Raw genomic sequence first — 17,850 nt, forward strand, 5'->3', positions numbered from 1 at the left:
TTCATCTCCCGCTGCCTTGCCCTCCTCTCCCACCTGCCCCCCCGGGCCCGTGGTCCCCCGACCCAGTTCACTGTGAGCAGGGTGTCCTGTGCCCGGGCTTCCCCAGCATCGGCGGGAAGACACCTGGGGAGGAAGGTGCCTCAGGAAAGACGAGCACAGGCTTCAAAGGGGTTTAAGAGCTGGTTTCTGAAAAGGTTTTCTCTTTCTTTTTCTTTTGGCCATGCTGCGTGGCTCGCGGGATCTTAGTTCCCTGACCAGGGATCGAACCCGTACCCCCTGCACTGGGAGCGCGGAGTCCTAACCACTGGACCGCCAGGGAAGCCCCCGAGGAGGTTTTCTTCATGCAGTTCCCTCTTGGGGTCCTCTGGGCTCCACCTCCGTCTGCAGCCCTGCTGCTGCTCCAGGCCGCTGGCACACGGCTGCCGGGGGACTCAGCGACCCGTCTCCCCAGCTCCGTGGAGGAAAGTCGCCTGTGTGGCCATGATTGCTTCCTAAGAGGCCCTCCAAAGATCGATGCAGAAAGCTTTCTTTGGGACTTCAGCGGCAGTCTGGTCCTTTTTTGTCTGCAGGCATGCCAGCATAGAGAAATGCTAATGCTTAGAAAGATGAAAGGAAGACATGGTCATTGTGCAGAACCATCAGTCATAAGTGACTCTCACGTTGGTTGAATAAATACATGTCACTCTGGTTACCCCTTCACAGGACGTCGTTGCCTGCTCCGATGTTTACCAGAAGTGATTTCAGCGTGTGGAGTATATTGAAGAAGTGCATTGGCTTGGTAAGTTCAGATGGACTCGTTTGAAGTGTGAATCTCACACGTTTTTAATTCCTGTGAATTTATCGCACTACTGGTAGTTTAAGAAGATGCGCTCTGCATAGTTATAAACAGCATGATGTAAAGATAGTAAAGCAGGAAAGGAACAAGTACAGGAGGGGAAAAGGTGGACAAAAGCTCAAGTATTAATACACAGTAGGACGCCCGTTCTGTAGGTTAATCTCTGGACATAAGGAGCTTCAGATGGGTTTACACTTACCTTGGTGTTTCATGATGTGCTCGTAGCCAGCTGGCTTTGGATAATCCTCATGAACTGGGGGGCTTTGGTGGGGTTCCTGGCCACTCACCAAGGGACCGAGGCTCCGTGTCCCCCAGCCCACCCACCCTGGGCTGCAGGCAGAGTAACAGGAAAGATAGTTGGATACTTAGTGTCCAGAAGCCGTGGGCCTTTCCTTTTATGGTCTTTCCTGGCCGTGAGACTCGGGGCTGGTCCTTCTCAGGAGGGGGGAGCGCTGCCTTGAGCAGGCTGCAGCGTGCTCAGCCGCGGCCACGTCTGGTCACTCATCCTCGGGCTGCGTGAGCTACAAAAAATGACTTCACTGCTTCTCGGGTGGTCTTCAGCCCAGTCTTCTAATGCATTTATTTTTTGTCATCTTTTTATCTTGAAATAACTTGAGGCTGCAGAACAGCGAGTCTTTTACCCTTCACCCAGCCTTCTGTAACGGCAGCATCTCACATGAGAACCACAGCACTCGCTCTGGGGCGTTACTGTTAACTGCAGCACGTACCTGGCTGGGCTTTCTCCAGCTTTTCCACCGATGACCGTTTTTTTTTTTTTTTTAATCTATTTATTTTTACTTATTTTATTTTTGGCTGTGTTGGGTCTTCGTTGCTGCACACAGGCTTTCTCTAGTTGCGGCGAGCGGTGGCTCCTCTTGTTGCAGAGCACGGGCTCTAGGTGCAAGGGCTTCAGTAGTTGTGGCGCAGGGGCTCAGTAGCTGTGGCATGATGGCTCTAGAGTGCAGGGCTTAGTTGCTCCGTGGCATGTGGGGTCTTCCTGGACCAGGGATCGAACCCGTGTCCCCTGCATTGACAGGCGGATTCTTAACCACTGAGCCATCAGGGAAGTCCCCACCGATGACCTTTTATTAGAGGATGGTGTGTAGAAACCGAGACCTGGGTGCTGGATGTGCTCGTGGCTCCTGGGGTGTCACTGCTCCAGGCCTCTCAGCAGACAGAGCTGGAAAACCTAGGAGTGCACACTGAGCCCTGCTTGCTCACACACGTGTATCTGTAGACACCTGTGATCTTTAAAGTGACGTGTTCAGGATTGTTTTCTTTTAGCACCATCCTCGCCTACGTTTTCGACTGTGTGCACAGTTCAGGTCTTCACCAAAGTGTCTATCTGGGAATGTGATGAACTCAACAAGCCACTCGGTCTTGACTCCTCAGAGGTCTAAAACCAAAAGCCTCTTTTCAGCAGAGTGACATCATTGCATTGCGCTCCCCAAGGAGCTGACCGTAGGCTGGATTCAGAGTAAGGCTGGATGTAACACTCGGGGTTGGACGTCTGCATCTTGTTGGGTCGCACTGCCCCACTTCATAGCATCCATCCGCTGTCCCCCGTGAGCTGCTCATCTCTCCGGATGTACCTCCAGGGAGGTGACACACCTCTCTTCACTGCCCATCAGCTCATTGAAACAGCCACGGACTAGTGAACACGACAGTTTCCGCCAGAGGTAGCCAGAATCTCACGAAGACCCCTGCCCGTCACCAGCCCTCACCGCTGCCAGTCAGGGCTAATCATGCGTCCTCCGCCCCGCCACCTCCCGCCTCCTCCCCTGGTGTTTTGAAGCAAATTCCAAACACCTTTTCATTTGTGGACATGTCTTATGTATCACTAAAGGATAAGGATTCTTTTTAAACACAACCACAATACTATTATCCTACTTTTTTTGTTTGTTTGTTTGTTTTTTTGCGATACGCGGGCCTCTCACTGTTGTGGCCTCTCCCACTGCGGAGCACAGGCTCCGGACGTGCAGGCTCAGCGGCCATGGCTCATGGGCCCAGCCGCTCTGCGGCATGTGGGATCTTCCCGGACCGGGGCACGAACCCGCGTCCCCTGCATCGGCAGGCGGACCCTCAACCACTGCGCCACCAGGGAAGCCCCCTATTATCCTACTTTTGAAAGTAACATAACTCTTTAACATCATCACATACCCACTCTGTGTTCAAATTTCCAGTCGTCTGAGCGTGGCTCTCCTGTGTGTGTTTTGCAGTCTGTGTGGGACTCATCTGGGTCCTTCCACCACAAGACCTTTCTGTTGCTCTTCTTCTGAATTTAAGAACTGCTGGTGCTTGGTGCCCAGACCCATTATCTCATCAGGAGTTGCAAATTGGAGCCAGGCTGATAACGATTGCCCTTCTTTCATTACCTGGAATATTTCTGTGATGAGAAAGTCCCCTCCTCTACTGTGAATGTGGTTTGCATAAGACAGTCGGGATCAATGAGTGATTCTCTATCAAGGTGTTCAAATGATGTCTTTGGTTCCCTGGCAGCAGAACTGGTCTAACCAACCAGCTCCCGGGGTTGGCCCTGCGCTGTGTCCAGTCACACTTGTCCGTCTCTGGCTGTAAGAGCCTCTTCAGGCTGGCCCGCGCTCCTTTACAAAAGATGCCTCTGCTCCTTCTGTACCTTTATTGTCCAGGGAGAGCGAGAGCTCAGGACCACAGCTGGGCCCGTGGGAGGCTACTGGATTGGTCTTGTTTCTAGGTCTTTTCAGGGGAGAGAGTTAGGAGCTGTGTTTTGATTTGTTTCAACGATGCTTCAAATTCCACGCGACAGGATTTATCTAACCTCTTCTGTCTTCTGTCTGTGTCTCTATTCCGCCCAGTTTTTCACGGCACAGGAGATGATGGATTTAGCGCAGCATGTAGCTTGTGACCCGCTGCTGCGCCCACACCCATGGCGGCTCAGGAGAGCACGTCTGTGGCATTTGTCGTTCTTGCCCCGGGGGTGAATCTTCAGTCCCTGTGCTTTAGCGCCTCTGGGTGATTGTGCCGCCAGGGAGGTGGTGTGGGTTCATTTGTTTAGTTTTATTTGCAGTGTTTAGAGATGGCTTTTCTAAATTTAATTTTGGTTTAAAATTGTAAGTCCAGAGTCAAATCTCTCAGACAAGGTATATTCCAAGCGTTCAGCTTCCGTCCCCGTGCCCTCCCTGCAGTCTGGAGGTGACCATCAAAACACGTTCTGGTCCCCCTTCCCGCGTGTGAGAACGACGACTGCGTGACCTCCTCCCGTTCTTTAGATGAACGGTCGGCTCCTCTCCACCTGTTTCCGCCCCACAGTGTAGCCATGAGGGCAGAGCTGCTGCTTGTTCTTTTGGTCACCGTGCTATGCTGCCCCATAGTTGACTCACTGTGGCCCTGTGGTTGGATGTTTGCGTTGTTTCTGGCCTTTTGCTGTGTATTTGCTGGAGGAACTGTGGGTTAGGCTCCTGCACGTGGGGCCGCCGGACCAAAGGCTTGGTGGGGGGGCATGGCTGCGTCCCCTCCTCTCCGGAGGCTGCCGCATTTTGCATTCCCACCGGCAGGTGTGGGTGGCCTGGGTCCCCCCAGCCTTGCCAACAGGCGGGGGTCAGAGGGTTGGGGCTTTGCCACTTGAGTTGGGTGTGCAGTGGAATCTCCATGTGCTTTCATTTCCTGTCTCCTGACGTGAGCGAGGCCAGCATCTTTCCTGGCTTTGGGCCGGCAGCGTTTCTTTCCCTCCCCTCCCCCCATCTCCTCTTCCCTCCCCCTCCTGTCCAGCCCCGGTCCTTCCTTGACAAAGCCAGCCCTGCGCTGCTCAGCCGTGCTCCTGGGAGGGGCCTCTGCCTTCGTGAAGTGCATTGGAGCCTCCTCCCTGGATGCCGGCTCCCTCGGCGCCCACTGCAGCATGGGTCCCCGAGCGTCTTCCCGGCCTCCCCCTGCACCGGGGGCTGCACACTTGCTCTGCCTGCACGGTACCTGAGAGCCGGCTGCGTTAGGGGGTCTCACTTGCCAGGCCGAGGAGTTTCCAAGTCACCCTGGGGTGACGGGTGGGAATGATGCTTTGGGACCATGGAGCTGGCGGTGGCATGAGGAGCACACAGGAGCAGGGTCGTCACTGGAGCTGGCGGCCTGGGGGTGCCTGCAGGCTCGTGTGCCGTGAGCGGGGGGCGGGCACAGTGCCCACGGGCATGTGTGCAGGCGGCTGTCTCCCAGGCCAGGCTCCCCGCAGGGCCTCTCCAGTCTCGTCCCATGCAGGCAACTGCGGCTGCAGGGAATGATGCTCGGAGCAGGGGCGGGTGCGGGGGCAGTGGTGTCTGGGCAAAGCCGCCGGTAGCGGTAGCGGTAGCGGTAGCGGTAGCGGTAACGGGTCCTCACCGGCTCCCCCTAGGAGCTGTCCAAGATCACGATGCCCATCGCCTTCAACGAGCCTCTGAGTTTCCTGCAACGGATCACGGAGTATATGGAGCACGTGTACCTCATCCACAAAGCCTCCTGCCAGCCCCAGCCCCTGGAAAGGATGCAGGTGGGCGGCGGGCTCCTTTCGGAGGGAGGGCCAGGCTGGGTGCAGCTTGGCTGCGTGCGGACCGTAGCTTTTAATGAACGTGACGCCATCAGCTTGCCCATGTGGTGGCAGGGACCCAGGCACCTCAGCAGTGGGACACCTGGGAGAAGGGCCAGTGCAGCTTGCACGGATGTTGGGGTGCTGTCCTGCCCCAAGGCCAAGGCATTTGTCGTGGGCACATTCCGTGCGGGCGTGGTCTCGGCTGCCTGGTTGTCGGGGCTGCAGGGCTGCAGCGGGTAGTGGCGCCGGCACTCGGCTCCTCTTGGCCCCTTTCAGCACCATCACCCCACGTGAGTGTGTGTGTGTGTGCGCGTGTGTGTGCGCGTGTGTGTGCACGTGTGTGTGATGGACAGGGCCTGCGAGGTAGGCCCGGGCTGGGGGTGGAAGGCGGCAGAGTTCCTACTTTCCGTGGCTGTGAGGAAGTGGCGGGTGATAAGCAGCATTTCCCCGGAAGTTCTGCCGTTTCAAACGTGTTACAAGTGGGAGACTGAAAAGGCACCCGGGAGCGAGCGAGCGGGGCGCCCTCACCGCCCCGGCTCCCACACCTGATGGACAGCCGCCCCTCACCAGCCTGTGGTTGTTTCCAGTCTGTAGCGGCCTTTGCGGTTTCGGCTGTGGCTTCCCAGTGGGAGAGGACCGGCAAGCCGTTCAATCCGCTCTTGGGGGAAACGTACGAGTTAACCAGGTAAGGGGACAGGCCCTCGTGACCGTCTCGTGCGTGAGGTGCTTCTGGCGACGGACAGGGGGGTTCCTTGTCCAGCATGGATTTCTCCAGGCTGATTGAATTGAGGGGTTTACTGCAGGTGGGAAGATGGTGCACGTACGAGAGCTGTTGTGTTAATGACATAACAGAAGCCTGGTGAAAAAACCGAGTTGCAAACGGAAGAACGCGTTAGGTTCAGGAACGGAGAGGGGATGCCCGGGAGCGTGCGGCGCGGGGTGTCGGATTGCTGGGTGCTCGTGTTTGGGCGTTCCTGCGAGGTGTGGTTTAAATTGCAGCATCTTTATACAGCCAGTGGCGTGTTATGTGACCGATGCATCTTGGATTCAAAGAACCACACACTTCTGGTTCTTGGGTCCTTTATTGCATATGTGTTATTAATGGTTGAGTTTTTCCAATGGAGAGTAAATGATGGTGGGATTTGAGGATGTTGGACAGCTTAGAATGGGCACTCTTCAGGTTTGTAGAGTGTAAGCGAGTGGGTGGGGGTGTGTGTATCTGCACTGGTTTCCGACCATTTGGGGAGGAATTGTCATCTTAGTGATGCGGGCGGCTTGCACACACCTGCCCACACGTCACTTCCCAGGTTGGGAAAGCAACATTCACGTCAGTTTCAAATTCCACTGTTTCTGGCTTGTCCTGGATGGCTCAGCAGCGACCCCTTCTCCACACGCTGCTAGAGTGGGAATTCCCCCTGGGTTTTTAGTGTGGCTTAGAGGTCGGCTGGCACTGAGCGGTGGAGAAGCCGTTCTCCACATCTCATTGCCCTTGAGAAAGCTGGACGAGTTGGGAGAAAGCGTGGTGTGTGCTGCTGGGGCGCTTTGTAAATGACAGGGGTTCCGCACGTGACCTTGGGCTGTGGCATCTCACAGCAGGCGGGGCCATAAGGCACAGCCCTTTCCTTTTAGAAGCGAGGAAGCTGAGACCCAGGCAAGGGAAAGGCTTGCCCCGAGGGTCACTCTTAAGGGGACACTTCTGTCTTGAATTCATGTCGAGTTTCCTCCTTTCTTAGATGTTTCTCTCGAGCAAAGGCTTCCTCCCTCCGGTTAGTTTGCTTAGTCCAGGGTTCGGGATTCTGACCTTGTGTAGCTGTCAGATTAGTATGAGCATTTTTGTTTATTAAAAGCATCATCGAAATATCTGAAAAGAAAAATCAAAGCGTAATATGATAAAAGTTGCAGACAAAGGAAAGTAAGCAGATGGATTAAAAGCGTACGAACCCCCCAAGATGCTGGATACAGAGTGACACCCCTCATTGTTCATCTTTTTTTTTTTTTGCGGTACGCGGGCCTCCCACTGCTGCAGCCTCTCCCGTTGCGGAGCACAGGCTCCGGATGCGCAGGCTCGCGGCCATGGTTCACAGGCCCAGCCGCTCCGCGGCATGTGGGATCTTCCCGGACCGGGGCACGAACCCGTGTCCCCTGCATCGGCAGGCAGACTCTCAACCACTGCGCCACCAGGGAAGCCCTGTTCATCTTTTTCATGAACGTAGTTCAGGGGTTGAACTATAGTTTCACAGGCTGATGGGAAACACTGACATTCTCTCTTAACTGTGTGTCGGGCCTTAACTTCTAGGTCACGCTTACGGTGTCTGCCGCATGCCACACGTGTGAGACGGAGCCGTCTTCCTGTTTGGGGGACAACATAACTAAGCCTGGCCATTCACCAGTGTCTTCTCATCCTTAGAGATTGCTCCTGGATAACTAAAAATAACACTTTCTTTTCTTAGACAAGTATTCATTTTGTAAATTACATACCTTGGTAGGCAACCTTTTTAAAATCTAATTTTTCAACTTTCCTTCCTTTGTAATGATTGGAAATTCTGATTCCAGTTAAGTTAGTAATTATGTGGTTGCGCTTTTATAATTGTTAATGACTACAGCTGTAGGTGTATTCAGGGTTCTGGAACAATTAAAAACTGACATTTTTATTGAAAAAGAGAGTGTACTAAAAATCCTATTTCCTGGCCAGGAATATCTTGGGGCATAGGACATTTCATCACAGAAATGCCAGGAGCCTTGAAAGGAGGCTGGAAAGTCCTACTCTGGGTTTACTGGGCAGTGGGCATCCCTCGAGGACTAAGGTGACAGTTTGCTGTCAGTTCTCTGAGTTCACTGGTTCTGAGAGCTCCTTGTGCACCTGCGTGCAGGGCGGGAGGCCTCTCTGCACTGTCGCTTGTTCTGCGTGGTACTGACTTTGGCCCTGGAGGCACAGCGCGTGTGCGTGTGCTGTGTGTGCTGTGCGTGTGCTGTGTGCTGTGCGTGTGCGTGTGCTCTGCGTGTGGTCAGTGTTAGGCCAAGTGTGACGTCAGGGAGCCGTGTCGGATATTTCTGCCACGTGTGACAGCACGCGTGGTCCCCTTATCCCAGCGCCCCTTCCAGACGTGGAGGCCGGGTGGCCATGCGGTCCTGCAGCACCACAAGCGCTGAGCTGCAGGCCCGCTGAGAGTGGGTTGGGCTGACCTTTCTGGGCTTTGTTGTCACTGATGCGGCCCTTTGACTGTCCCTCCTGCCCCCTCCTTTCTTTTCCTTGTTTTGTTCCCAGGGAAGACTTAGGGTTCAGATTCATATCCGAGCAGGTCAGCCACCACCCCCCCATCAGTGCATTTTACTCGGAGGGCCTCCATCAGGACTTCCTGTTTCACGGCTCCATCTACCCGAAGCTCAAGTTCTGGGGGAAGAGCGTGGAGGCGGAGCCGCGTGGCACCATCACGCTGGAGCTTCTCAAGTGAGTGGGCGGCCGTGCATCCAAAGGGAAATCCGTTTCCGTTTAGGCCGAAGACGTCCTTCTGGCGGAGGGATCCTGCGTGTTCTGCGGGCTGGGAGCCTTTCCAGCGGCAGGGACTTGCTCTAGGGAGGCTGGAGACCTCGTCGGGCTGGCTGTTCCTGGGGGTCCTCCTCACATTTGACCGTGTTGGGTCCCGTCTTCTCTCCCCTGATCTCTGCGGTCATCACCTCCTGCTGCATGACAGCCCCAGCTCAGCAGTGTGAAACGGCACTGTCCTCCCCCGGTGTCTGGGGGCTGGAGGGCAGGGGCATCGTGGGTGGCTCTGCCGGGGTTCTGTGCGGGCGCAGCGGGAGGCCTCCTGAAGACAGGTGGGAGGAGCCTCTGCTCCCGCGTTCACTGTGCCGGCAGCTGGCAGGGGCCCTCGCTTCCTTGCCACACTCTGCTCTGTACAGCTGTGCAGACGAGGCACTGGCATGCCCCAGAGCTGGGGCCCGGGGTGGTGGGCAGACCACCACCGGGACAGAACCTGCAGTGTCTTCTGTGACCTGACCTCAGAAGTGAACACAGCCCTATGTACACGTGCTGCCGGCCACGCAGACCAGCCGTGGTTGAGTGTGCAGGGTGGGAGGCTGGGCTTGACCACCAGGAGGTGAGAAGGAAGGGGCCGTCTTCCAGGACGCCCGAGCACTGTTAAATCTAAATCTAAACGCGCCCAATCCGATGGTGATCAAAGACCCTCAAAGCAGAAACGGAGTCTCTAGCAACCGCCTGGTGCTGCAAACCCATCGTGGGCGGTCCAGGCCGAGGGGCGCAGCCGGCTCCCTGGGGTGTGAGCCTCGCTAACCGTAGCCCCCATGGGAAGCTTCTGATGTCATTGCACTTCCTGTGGCCCCGCCGGGCTGGAGGAGCGTGGTCTTCCCAGTAGCCACCCCCCAACCCCTGCACCTCGGGGCAGATGAGGTCACCCAGGCACGGTGAGGGCGGCCCCTTCCTGGGGAGGGTGCCTGTCCTGTCTGTCCCGAGCTCTTGGCTTTCTCGGGTGAGGCACGGGGAAGTGAAAGGTCACAAACCTTGTCAATTAACACCTTCGGGTTCCTGGGAAATTCAAGGAATTCCAAATATTCATCACGAAATGCTTGTGCTTTGAGCTGGTTTTTGCCCTGAATTGTGGCTCTCTGAGGCAGCCTCCCTTGAGACACACGTCTGGCCACATCTGCTCAGCACCCGTTTGTGGGGTCCACACGCAGGTCCCCAAATGGCCAGGGCCACGCGCTGGGGACCTCGCGGTTCCTGCAGGCTGGGGTGGAGGGGCTGTGCTGTTGAGGGCTTCACAGGAAACCTCTTGCCTTTGTCTCAGCCTTTTCTTGCTTATTAACTTGTCCTGACATTTAAGTAGAAAGCTTTTTTGCTGCTACAAAGGAGAGAAGAAGGACATTTCAAACGAATGCTAAAGAAGTCGCCCCTGTTCAGGGAGTTCAAAGCGGTGCTCTGTTCCTCTGCAGGTTTTAAGTCAATTACGGTTTGATTCTGTCTGGTGTTTTGCTTTTGAGGTCGCACAGCGTCTTTGCTTCGCTGGCCTCTGACTTGCTGTTCTCTGGCGTCTTTCAGACATAATGAAGCCTACACGTGGACCAACCCTACCTGCTGTGTCCACAACGTGATTATCGGGAAACTCTGGATAGAGCAGTACGGGACGGTGGAGATTGTAAACCACAGGTAATGGCCCCCGACAGTTGTGCAGCGGTCAAAGCCAGGGTGGCGGTGCAGCACCCAGAGCACCAGCTGGCACCCAGCCCGTGGTTGCACGCTGCTGTCGGCTTCTCCGGGCCCCTCCCTGGTCCCCCATGCCCCTCAGCCTCCAGACGGGCCTCACTGGCTGGGAGGCCCCACACGTGGTGGTGGTTGGATCTGATTCTGGTTGGCACTGATCGAAGTCATCATTACTGCTCTGTGTTGATATTTCTTTGTTTTTAGTCGCAATAGTGAATTTATTTTGAAATTTTAAACTGCACTGAAGAATGGTGTGACTCCCTGATGAAAGCAGAGCGGCCGCTCTCAAGCTTGCCCACTGTCCAGTCTGTCAGACCTTCTAGGGGTTCCTGGCTGGTTGGCTTTGTTATGTCTGTTAAGATGTAATTTACATGTCATGAAATCCACCAGGAAGAGTGGAGGCTTACATGGTTTTTAGTAAATCTACTGAGTTGTGCAACCATCGGCACAAGGAAGTGCTCGAAGCTTTCCATCCCCCGGAAAGACCCCTGTGCTGTCCACTGGTCCTGATGCTGCCCCGCCCTGGGCAGCCTCCGTCTGCCCACTCTCTCCCACCCTCCCTCCCTCTTTTCTCTCTCTCTCTTTCCTGGATGTTCCATGTCTACAACAGAAGCCTGTGTTTGTTTTCCCTGCAGAACTGGAGATAAGTGTGTGCTTCACTTTAAACCGTGTGGATTGTTTGGAAAAGAACTTCACAAAGTGGAAGGGTACATTCAAGACAAAAAGTAGGTCTGCGTGTGGGTTGGGCCACAGGGTGCCTGGACGGCGTGTGTGTCTCTGCAAAAGACATAGTTGTGCCGGTGACATCTGCCAGGGAGGACGAGTTATGACTCTTTCTTGCTTAGAAAAAGCATTTCATTACTGAGCACAGAAGGAGATAATGATGAATTTTAAGTGCACCGTTCAGGGTGGTGACTGATGGAGCCCAGCTTCCCCTTCTTTGAGGGTAAAAGATCTGGCTCTGTTTTCTTTTGATAAAATGGATGTGAGAAAGTTCAGCATTTTCACTGAGAGATAAAACTGCAGTTGTGCAAACAGGACTGAGATTTTAGAATTTGACCATGTGTTTCCTTCCCTCTCCTGGCGTCCGTAATGGTTGTCAGGCAAAACCCAAACCCGAGCTCGTGAGCATCGTTCTCATGTGACTCGTTCATTCCAATTTGGAAATTTGGGACTTTTAAAGTTTTTGTGAGCAGAGAAATGGCCACTAGTAATTTTAACAAATTGGGGGGGGTCCCCCACGTTATGTGTTGGGTCTCAATTTCTCTCTCTCTCTTTTTTTTTCAATAAGTAACTTGGGCTGTATAACAGCCATAAGATTCCTTCCAGCTCCTGAAATACACACATTTTCGAGTAGAAAGAAGTTTCCAGTGTAAAGCAGTGGGTGCTTTTGTTCCATCCCACTCTACTGGGTACCAGAAATCACCTGTTCTAATTCCTTAAAATACCTTTAGACGTAAGACTCTGACCACTTCGCCCCTTGAAGTAAGCTAGGACCTGGTGTGTGGACTTCACGGGGCAGCATTCCTGTTAGTGGGAATAGCACTGACCCGCCCTGTGGTCAGCGCATCCACAGAAGCAGGCTGCGGGAGCAGACGCCCACCGGCACTCAGTGAGCCATGCCAGTCCTGTTCTGAGTTTCTGGTTTTCCGCCCTACATTCGATGCTCTTTCCTAATGCTACGTCTCTTGGAGACAGAGAGTGTTTGCCAGGCTCTCTGCCGAGTGAGGTCTGGCCACGTGTCCCTGCCTGCTGGCCCTCCCAGCACATCCCGTGGCGGGCGGGGCAGCCTTTCCAGGGAGCGCGTGGCCAACTGTATGCTCTCCCCCGAGGGAGACGTGAGAAAGAAAAACAAGGGCCCAACACGGTTGGCGCTGTTCCTTTGGAATCAGGCAGAGAGCTCTGGTGGCTGATCTGGAAAGATCTGTCGAGGTTATTACGAAATGAAAGATGTGGGCAGACAGTGACGGGGTATCTGACTTGAGGTTACAAAGATAAAGCAGAGACCACATCAGCTGAACGTGGGGAGGGTTGTTTATGTGGTTTATAGAAAAAGGGCTGCAGGACACACAGTACATAAAAATGTAATATATTTCAAAAATAACAATCGGGCGCGTAGGGTGTTAAATGTAATAACGTCGAACGCTTGTTCTCACATCATCTCGTCTCCTGCGGCCCGTCTTTCGCCCTTCAGGCTTTTGTACCTTCATTTTCTCTTTTCTGCTTTTGTGAAGGAATGTGAATAGTTAGTCTCAAAAGCCACGAGTAAGAGATGCTAAAATGAAACTTTTCATCTTTGCATTTACACCCAGCAACATCCCTAAAATTTATAAGAAGACATGCCAGAACGAGAATTTGTTCCATGGTCACAGTTAAGGTGCTGCACGTTTAGATGAACGGTTTATAATTGTTAACTGGTAACTTGGTTTTAAAAAATTCCGTTTGACTACAGCAAAAAGAAGCTCTTTATGATCTATGGCAAATGGACGGAGTGCTTGTGGGGCCTGGACCCCGCTGCGTACGAGTCCTTTAAGAAGCAGGAGAGGAGAACCGATCCCCTACGGAAGACAAAGCTGGTGAGTGGCTCCGTGCGGCGTCCCCCGCGGGGGTGGGGGGGGTGGGAGGGGTGGAGCCTGGCCGGGCCTGCCGCTTGCGGGGGACACAGCGCCTTTGTGGCCCCGGCTGCAGAGGGTGAATCACAGAACCTGTCTCTCAAGCAAAGCTGCTTGTCTTCTGATTCTGGACGGGGGCGGAGTCCACCTGTGTCCCAGTTGCGCCTCTACCCGCCCGAGCCTGGCGGAAGCAGAGGACACCTCCATTTTCCTCTGGATACTTCTCTCTTTTTGTGGCCACACTGTGAGGCACGCGGGATCTAGTTCCCCGACCAGGGATTGAACCCGGGCCCCTGCAGTGGGAGCACAGGGTCTTAGACCACTGGACCGCCAGGGAAGTCCCTCTTCTGGATACTTCTTCGTAAACCTCCTGTTTCCCTGCACCTTGTGAGCTTAGACCCATTAAACGAGCAAGTGGATGTCACTTCTGCGTTTCTAGTTCTGAGTACCAGGTAACATAACCAATATTTGGAAAGTTTTCACAAGGATACTTTCCCCTTGGAACTTTGGAATACTGATTTTCTTTTTTTATAATTTATTTATTTTTGCTGTGTTGGGTCTTCGTTTCTGTGGGAGGGCTTTCTCTAGTTGCGGCAAGCGGGGGCCACTCTTCATTGCGGTGTGCGGGCCTCTCACTATCGCGGCCTCTCTTGTTGTGGAGCACAGGCTCCAGACGCGCAGGCTCAGTAGTTGTGGCGCACGGGCCTAGTTGCTCCGCGGCATGTGGGATCTTCCCGGACCAGGGCTCGAACCCGTGTCCCCTGCATTGGCAGGCAGATTCTCAACCACTGCGCCACCAGGGAAGCCCTGGAATACAGATTTTCTTAAGACTAGTTCTTCTTGAGCTTAAAACTAGAAGTGATAGTTCAAAAGAGGTGTCACATTTTTCTAGATGATAAATTAGACTGTACCAAACCCAAGGTGTTCATAACAAAATGTTCAGCTGCCACTGCGATCGATAGTGCTTTTTGTTTGTTTGCTTGGCCATGCCACGTGGCATGTGGCATGTGGGATCTTAGTTCCCTGACCAGGGATTGAACCTGTGCCCCTGCAGTGGAAGCGCAGAGTCTTAACCGCTAGACTGCCAGGGAAGTCTCCTGTTAGTGTTTTTTATATTGTGATATTTCATGGGTGCTATTAGACATCGTTTCTAATAATGCTCTTTTAAACTAAAAAAAAAAAAGTAAAGTTCCATTTAAAGACCATACAGTGGAACGTTCACTCCACTTAGTGGTGTGTTTTAACGTGTCAGCTTGGCTTTGTCGCCCCTTAGGGAGCCTCGCAGGGAGGGAGCGTTTTGTGGGTACTTGTCACTGAGCTGTGTCTTTATTTAGCTTCGGGCACCAAAGCACATAGCCTGCGGGTGGCGAGGCCTCCAAGGCTGTGCTTCTCGCGGTTTAAGTGTCTCGCTTCACAGCTGCCTGAATAACCACCCTGTTCTTCCCGTTCGTCCCGTTGATTTTGAAAAAGAAGTAGCAGTTGCACCTTTTTATTGAGACGTGATCCCCAGTCTAGAAACGCTAAAACACTCTGAAATCACCAAGTGCGAACCCCGTCTCAACTGAGCAGAAGCGCAGCTCGTGGGGGAATAACCCTCTGAGAGAGGCATCCTCAGCTTCCTTAGGAGGTGTTGCCCCGTCCAGTCACACCCAGAAGGCTGTGCGGGCACCCCCCACAAGGAGGGCGGTGCCTGGCTGCTGTCTCGGGGGCTCTGGGCGGGGCTGGAGGGGCTCTGGGAGCACCGAGATGCTGTGTCTTTCAGGACGACTGCCCCGAGAAGGCCGACGGTGATGTGGTGGACGCCGTGCCGGAGGCTCAGGAGACGGTGCAGGTCATTCCGGGCAGCAAGCTACTCTGGAGGGTCAACACCCGGCCCCCCAACTCTGCCCAGGTCCGCGCCCCCCGCCCCAGCCAGGCCCCCCAGCCGTCCACCGTCACCCGAGGGACTCCCTGCCCTCCAAGCCCTGACCCCGACACATCAGCACTCTGTGCACACATCACAGTACCCGGGTTACACTGCAAGCCCTCAGAGCCTATACCGGCTGCGTCTTACCAGAAGGGTTTCCAAACCCGTTTCGAGAGATTATTTTTCTGACTCGTCAGTTTAGGTGCTTAAATGCATTTTGATGTTTGTTTTTGAAAATTGCGCTTATGATTTGCATTACATATAATAAATTTATTAAATGTAATGCAAAATTATAAGTACAATTATAATTAAATATAATTTAATTATAATAAATTTATTATATTTACAATAATGTATACTATGTAAAAATAATTATAACTATAACACATGTAATAAATTATATTTTATTTTAATATATTATCAGTTATATGTTAGTTATATATAAAATACATACACAACATGCTCTAAGATTTTTTATTGTATTGTCACATCCTGTAAGCAAAGCACAGCAGGTGCAAAGTAAAGGAAACAACAGAACATTCGTCAGTCAGTGCGTTACCTCCGCACAGCCACTGTTACAATTTTAGTGGAGTACAAGCTAGTCAGTACGTTACCTCAGCACAGCCACTGTTACAATTTTAGTGGAGTACAAGCTAGTATAAAGTAATAGCAAAAAAAGCTCATGTTTAAAAATAACACTCATCCCTTTGGTTCAGTGAGCATCTACTGAGTCGGTGTGGGTGGGCCCAGGTCACCGGGAGCAGAGCCCAAGGACAGGGCAGGAGAGGACCCCGCCCACACAGCAGAGCCACCGGCCTGATGGGCTGGGGGCGGGCCTCCTGGGCCCTGGCGACCTGGAGCAGGACCTGGGGGAGGCGGGGGTGGGGGGGCGTGGCCATCCAGCTGCTTTCCGGCAGGGGAGCGGCTGGGCCCGAGCCCCACTGCTCCTGTGAGTGATGTGGGGTTGTTTGGGCAGCGAGGGGACCAGGTGGGCCCCTCTGGCCACTTGTGGAGATAGACTTCAGGGGCCAGAGCGGGAGGGAGGCCAGGTGGGAGGCGGGTCCCCAGGTCCGGGCTGTCGGGAGGCAGAGGCTGGGGAGCCGTGGGCGCAGCAGCCCCCCCCCGAGGAGCTGAGCCAGAGACTCCCGTCCGGCCCCCAGGATGTGAGAAAGCAGATGTGCGGGTGGGACGTCAGGGTGAGGGCCTGGGTGCCCCGCGTGGGGGCGGAGGGGAGGGGCCCCAGGCGAGTGCGTGTCAAGGCAGGGAAGGAGCCCCGGCCCGGTGACCTTGACAGCAGTGTCTCCAGGGAGCCGGTGACACTTGGCCGCTCTGAAGGGGTTTAGAGTGTCGGTGGCCTCCGACTGTGAAGAGTGCACAGAGAAGAGTGCCATTTATAGTAATGATTTCTGTGCCTGCTCCTCCAGATGTATAATTTCACGAGCTTCACGGTTAGCCTCAATGAACTGGAGACGGGCATGGAGAAGATCCTGGCCCCCACCGACTGCCGGCTGCGCCCTGACATCCGAGGCATGGAGAACGGCAACATGGGTGCGTGGCCCTGGCTGAGTGGGCGGGCGCTGGAAGGGAACGCGTCACACTTCACGTCTTGTAGATCGTGCTTCTCAAACCGTCTGTGGGGAAAGAGTTAAAAAATTTCTAGTTTGCTGCAGCCCAGTTCTTCTCTAAATAAAATAAGATTGAATTACTAGGAAAATTAAATGAAAAAGAATCCGTGCAAAATGCAAGTACCCTGTTTTCTTATTAGGTTCAACAGACAGTAAGATCACATTTCAAAAGCTGCACACATTGTTATTTAAAAGTCGCTTGGCTGGAGGGCCCCCCCGCCACATGCCCGCCCAGGCCCGAGGCCCCTCTGCCTGCCAGGCTGGGCCGCACTGGGGTCTGCTCTGGCGTCCGGACCTGGCCGTGCGCCTGTGCACTCGTGCCTGGGTTTGGTTTCCCGCTGACGGCCTTTACTGTCTGTGGTTTGCTAACCCACGTGTGACTTTTCATCTGGGGTCGGGTGTGAGGGGTGCTCCGGCATCTGCTCTCTCAGCCCTCAGCTCTGCCTGTCACCCTGAGCCCTGACCCAGTCCCCTGTGCTTGCACCCAGATCTGGCGAGCCAGGAGAAGGAACGGCTGGAGGAGAAGCAGCGGGAGGCCCGGAGGGAGCGGGCCAGGGAGGAGGCCGAGTGGCAGACGAGGTGAGACGCCTGGTGGCCTCGAGGGCGAGGAAGCGGGGAGGGGGCCGCACACCCACCGGGGCTCAGCAGAAGCTCCCCTGTGTCCCATAAGATGGTGGCCGGCAGCTCTGGGCTGCGTGTAAACTGATGTGTGATGTGATGGTGCCTGATGAGAGGGGCCGTGATCCCAGGGGGAAGAAAAGACCAACGACCGTGTCTTGTCTACTGGCCTCCTGACCGCCTGCTCTGTGTCGCAGGTGGTTTCACCGAGGCAGTAACCCGTACACTGGGACCCCCGACTGGCTGTACGTGGGGGGCTACTTTGAGAGGGATTTCTCAGGCTGCCCAGACATCTACTGAGAGACCGGACCGGCCCCCGGCCCCGGAGACCCGAGAGGCTAGACTCCACCAAGTGGCTGCTCTGAGCTCCGGTCACAGCAGAAGCCGGCTTTCTAACGGCTGTGCGTGGCGGTGGCTCCGTCCTGGTTGAGGATTTAATTCTAACCAACTTCGGATTGCCAAACGTTTTCCTACTGTTGCAGTCTCTTCATAAAGCTTCACTTGG

General features: G+C 54.3%; 1 protein-coding gene across 6 annotated transcripts in view; it reads left to right on the top strand.

Annotated features, from left to right (window-relative positions):
• The window catches only part of OSBPL2 (oxysterol binding protein like 2), a 46,981-nt gene that overhangs the window by 22,922 nt on the left and 6,209 nt on the right, over nt 1-17,850 (top strand). For 3 of the 6 annotated variants that reach the window (XM_067708663.1, XM_067708664.1, XM_067708668.1), the window contains 11 exons: nt 703-778; nt 5,193-5,327; nt 5,954-6,051; nt 8,632-8,814; nt 10,423-10,530; nt 11,220-11,309; nt 13,037-13,160; nt 14,959-15,087; nt 16,527-16,650; nt 17,216-17,306; nt 17,543-17,783. In XM_067708663.1, coding sequence (XP_067564764.1) covers nt 703-778; nt 5,193-5,327; nt 5,954-6,051; nt 8,632-8,814; nt 10,423-10,530; nt 11,220-11,309; nt 13,037-13,160; nt 14,959-15,087; nt 16,527-16,650; nt 17,216-17,306; nt 17,543-17,645 — 1,261 coding nt within the window. In that variant the 3' untranslated portion in view covers nt 17,646-17,783. Of the gene's footprint in view, nt 1-702; nt 779-5,192; nt 5,328-5,953; nt 6,052-8,631; nt 8,815-10,422; nt 10,531-11,219; nt 11,310-13,036; nt 13,161-14,958; nt 15,088-16,526; nt 16,651-17,215; nt 17,307-17,542; nt 17,784-17,850 lie in introns of those variants that run through there. The other 3 variants (XM_067708667.1, XM_067708665.1, XM_067708666.1) reach the window with 1 other exon arrangement.

The sequence above is a fragment of the Pseudorca crassidens genome, chromosome 15 (genome assembly GCF_039906515.1).
Source record: "Pseudorca crassidens isolate mPseCra1 chromosome 15, mPseCra1.hap1, whole genome shotgun sequence".
NCBI classification, from domain to species: domain Eukaryota; kingdom Metazoa; phylum Chordata; class Mammalia; order Artiodactyla; family Delphinidae; genus Pseudorca; species Pseudorca crassidens.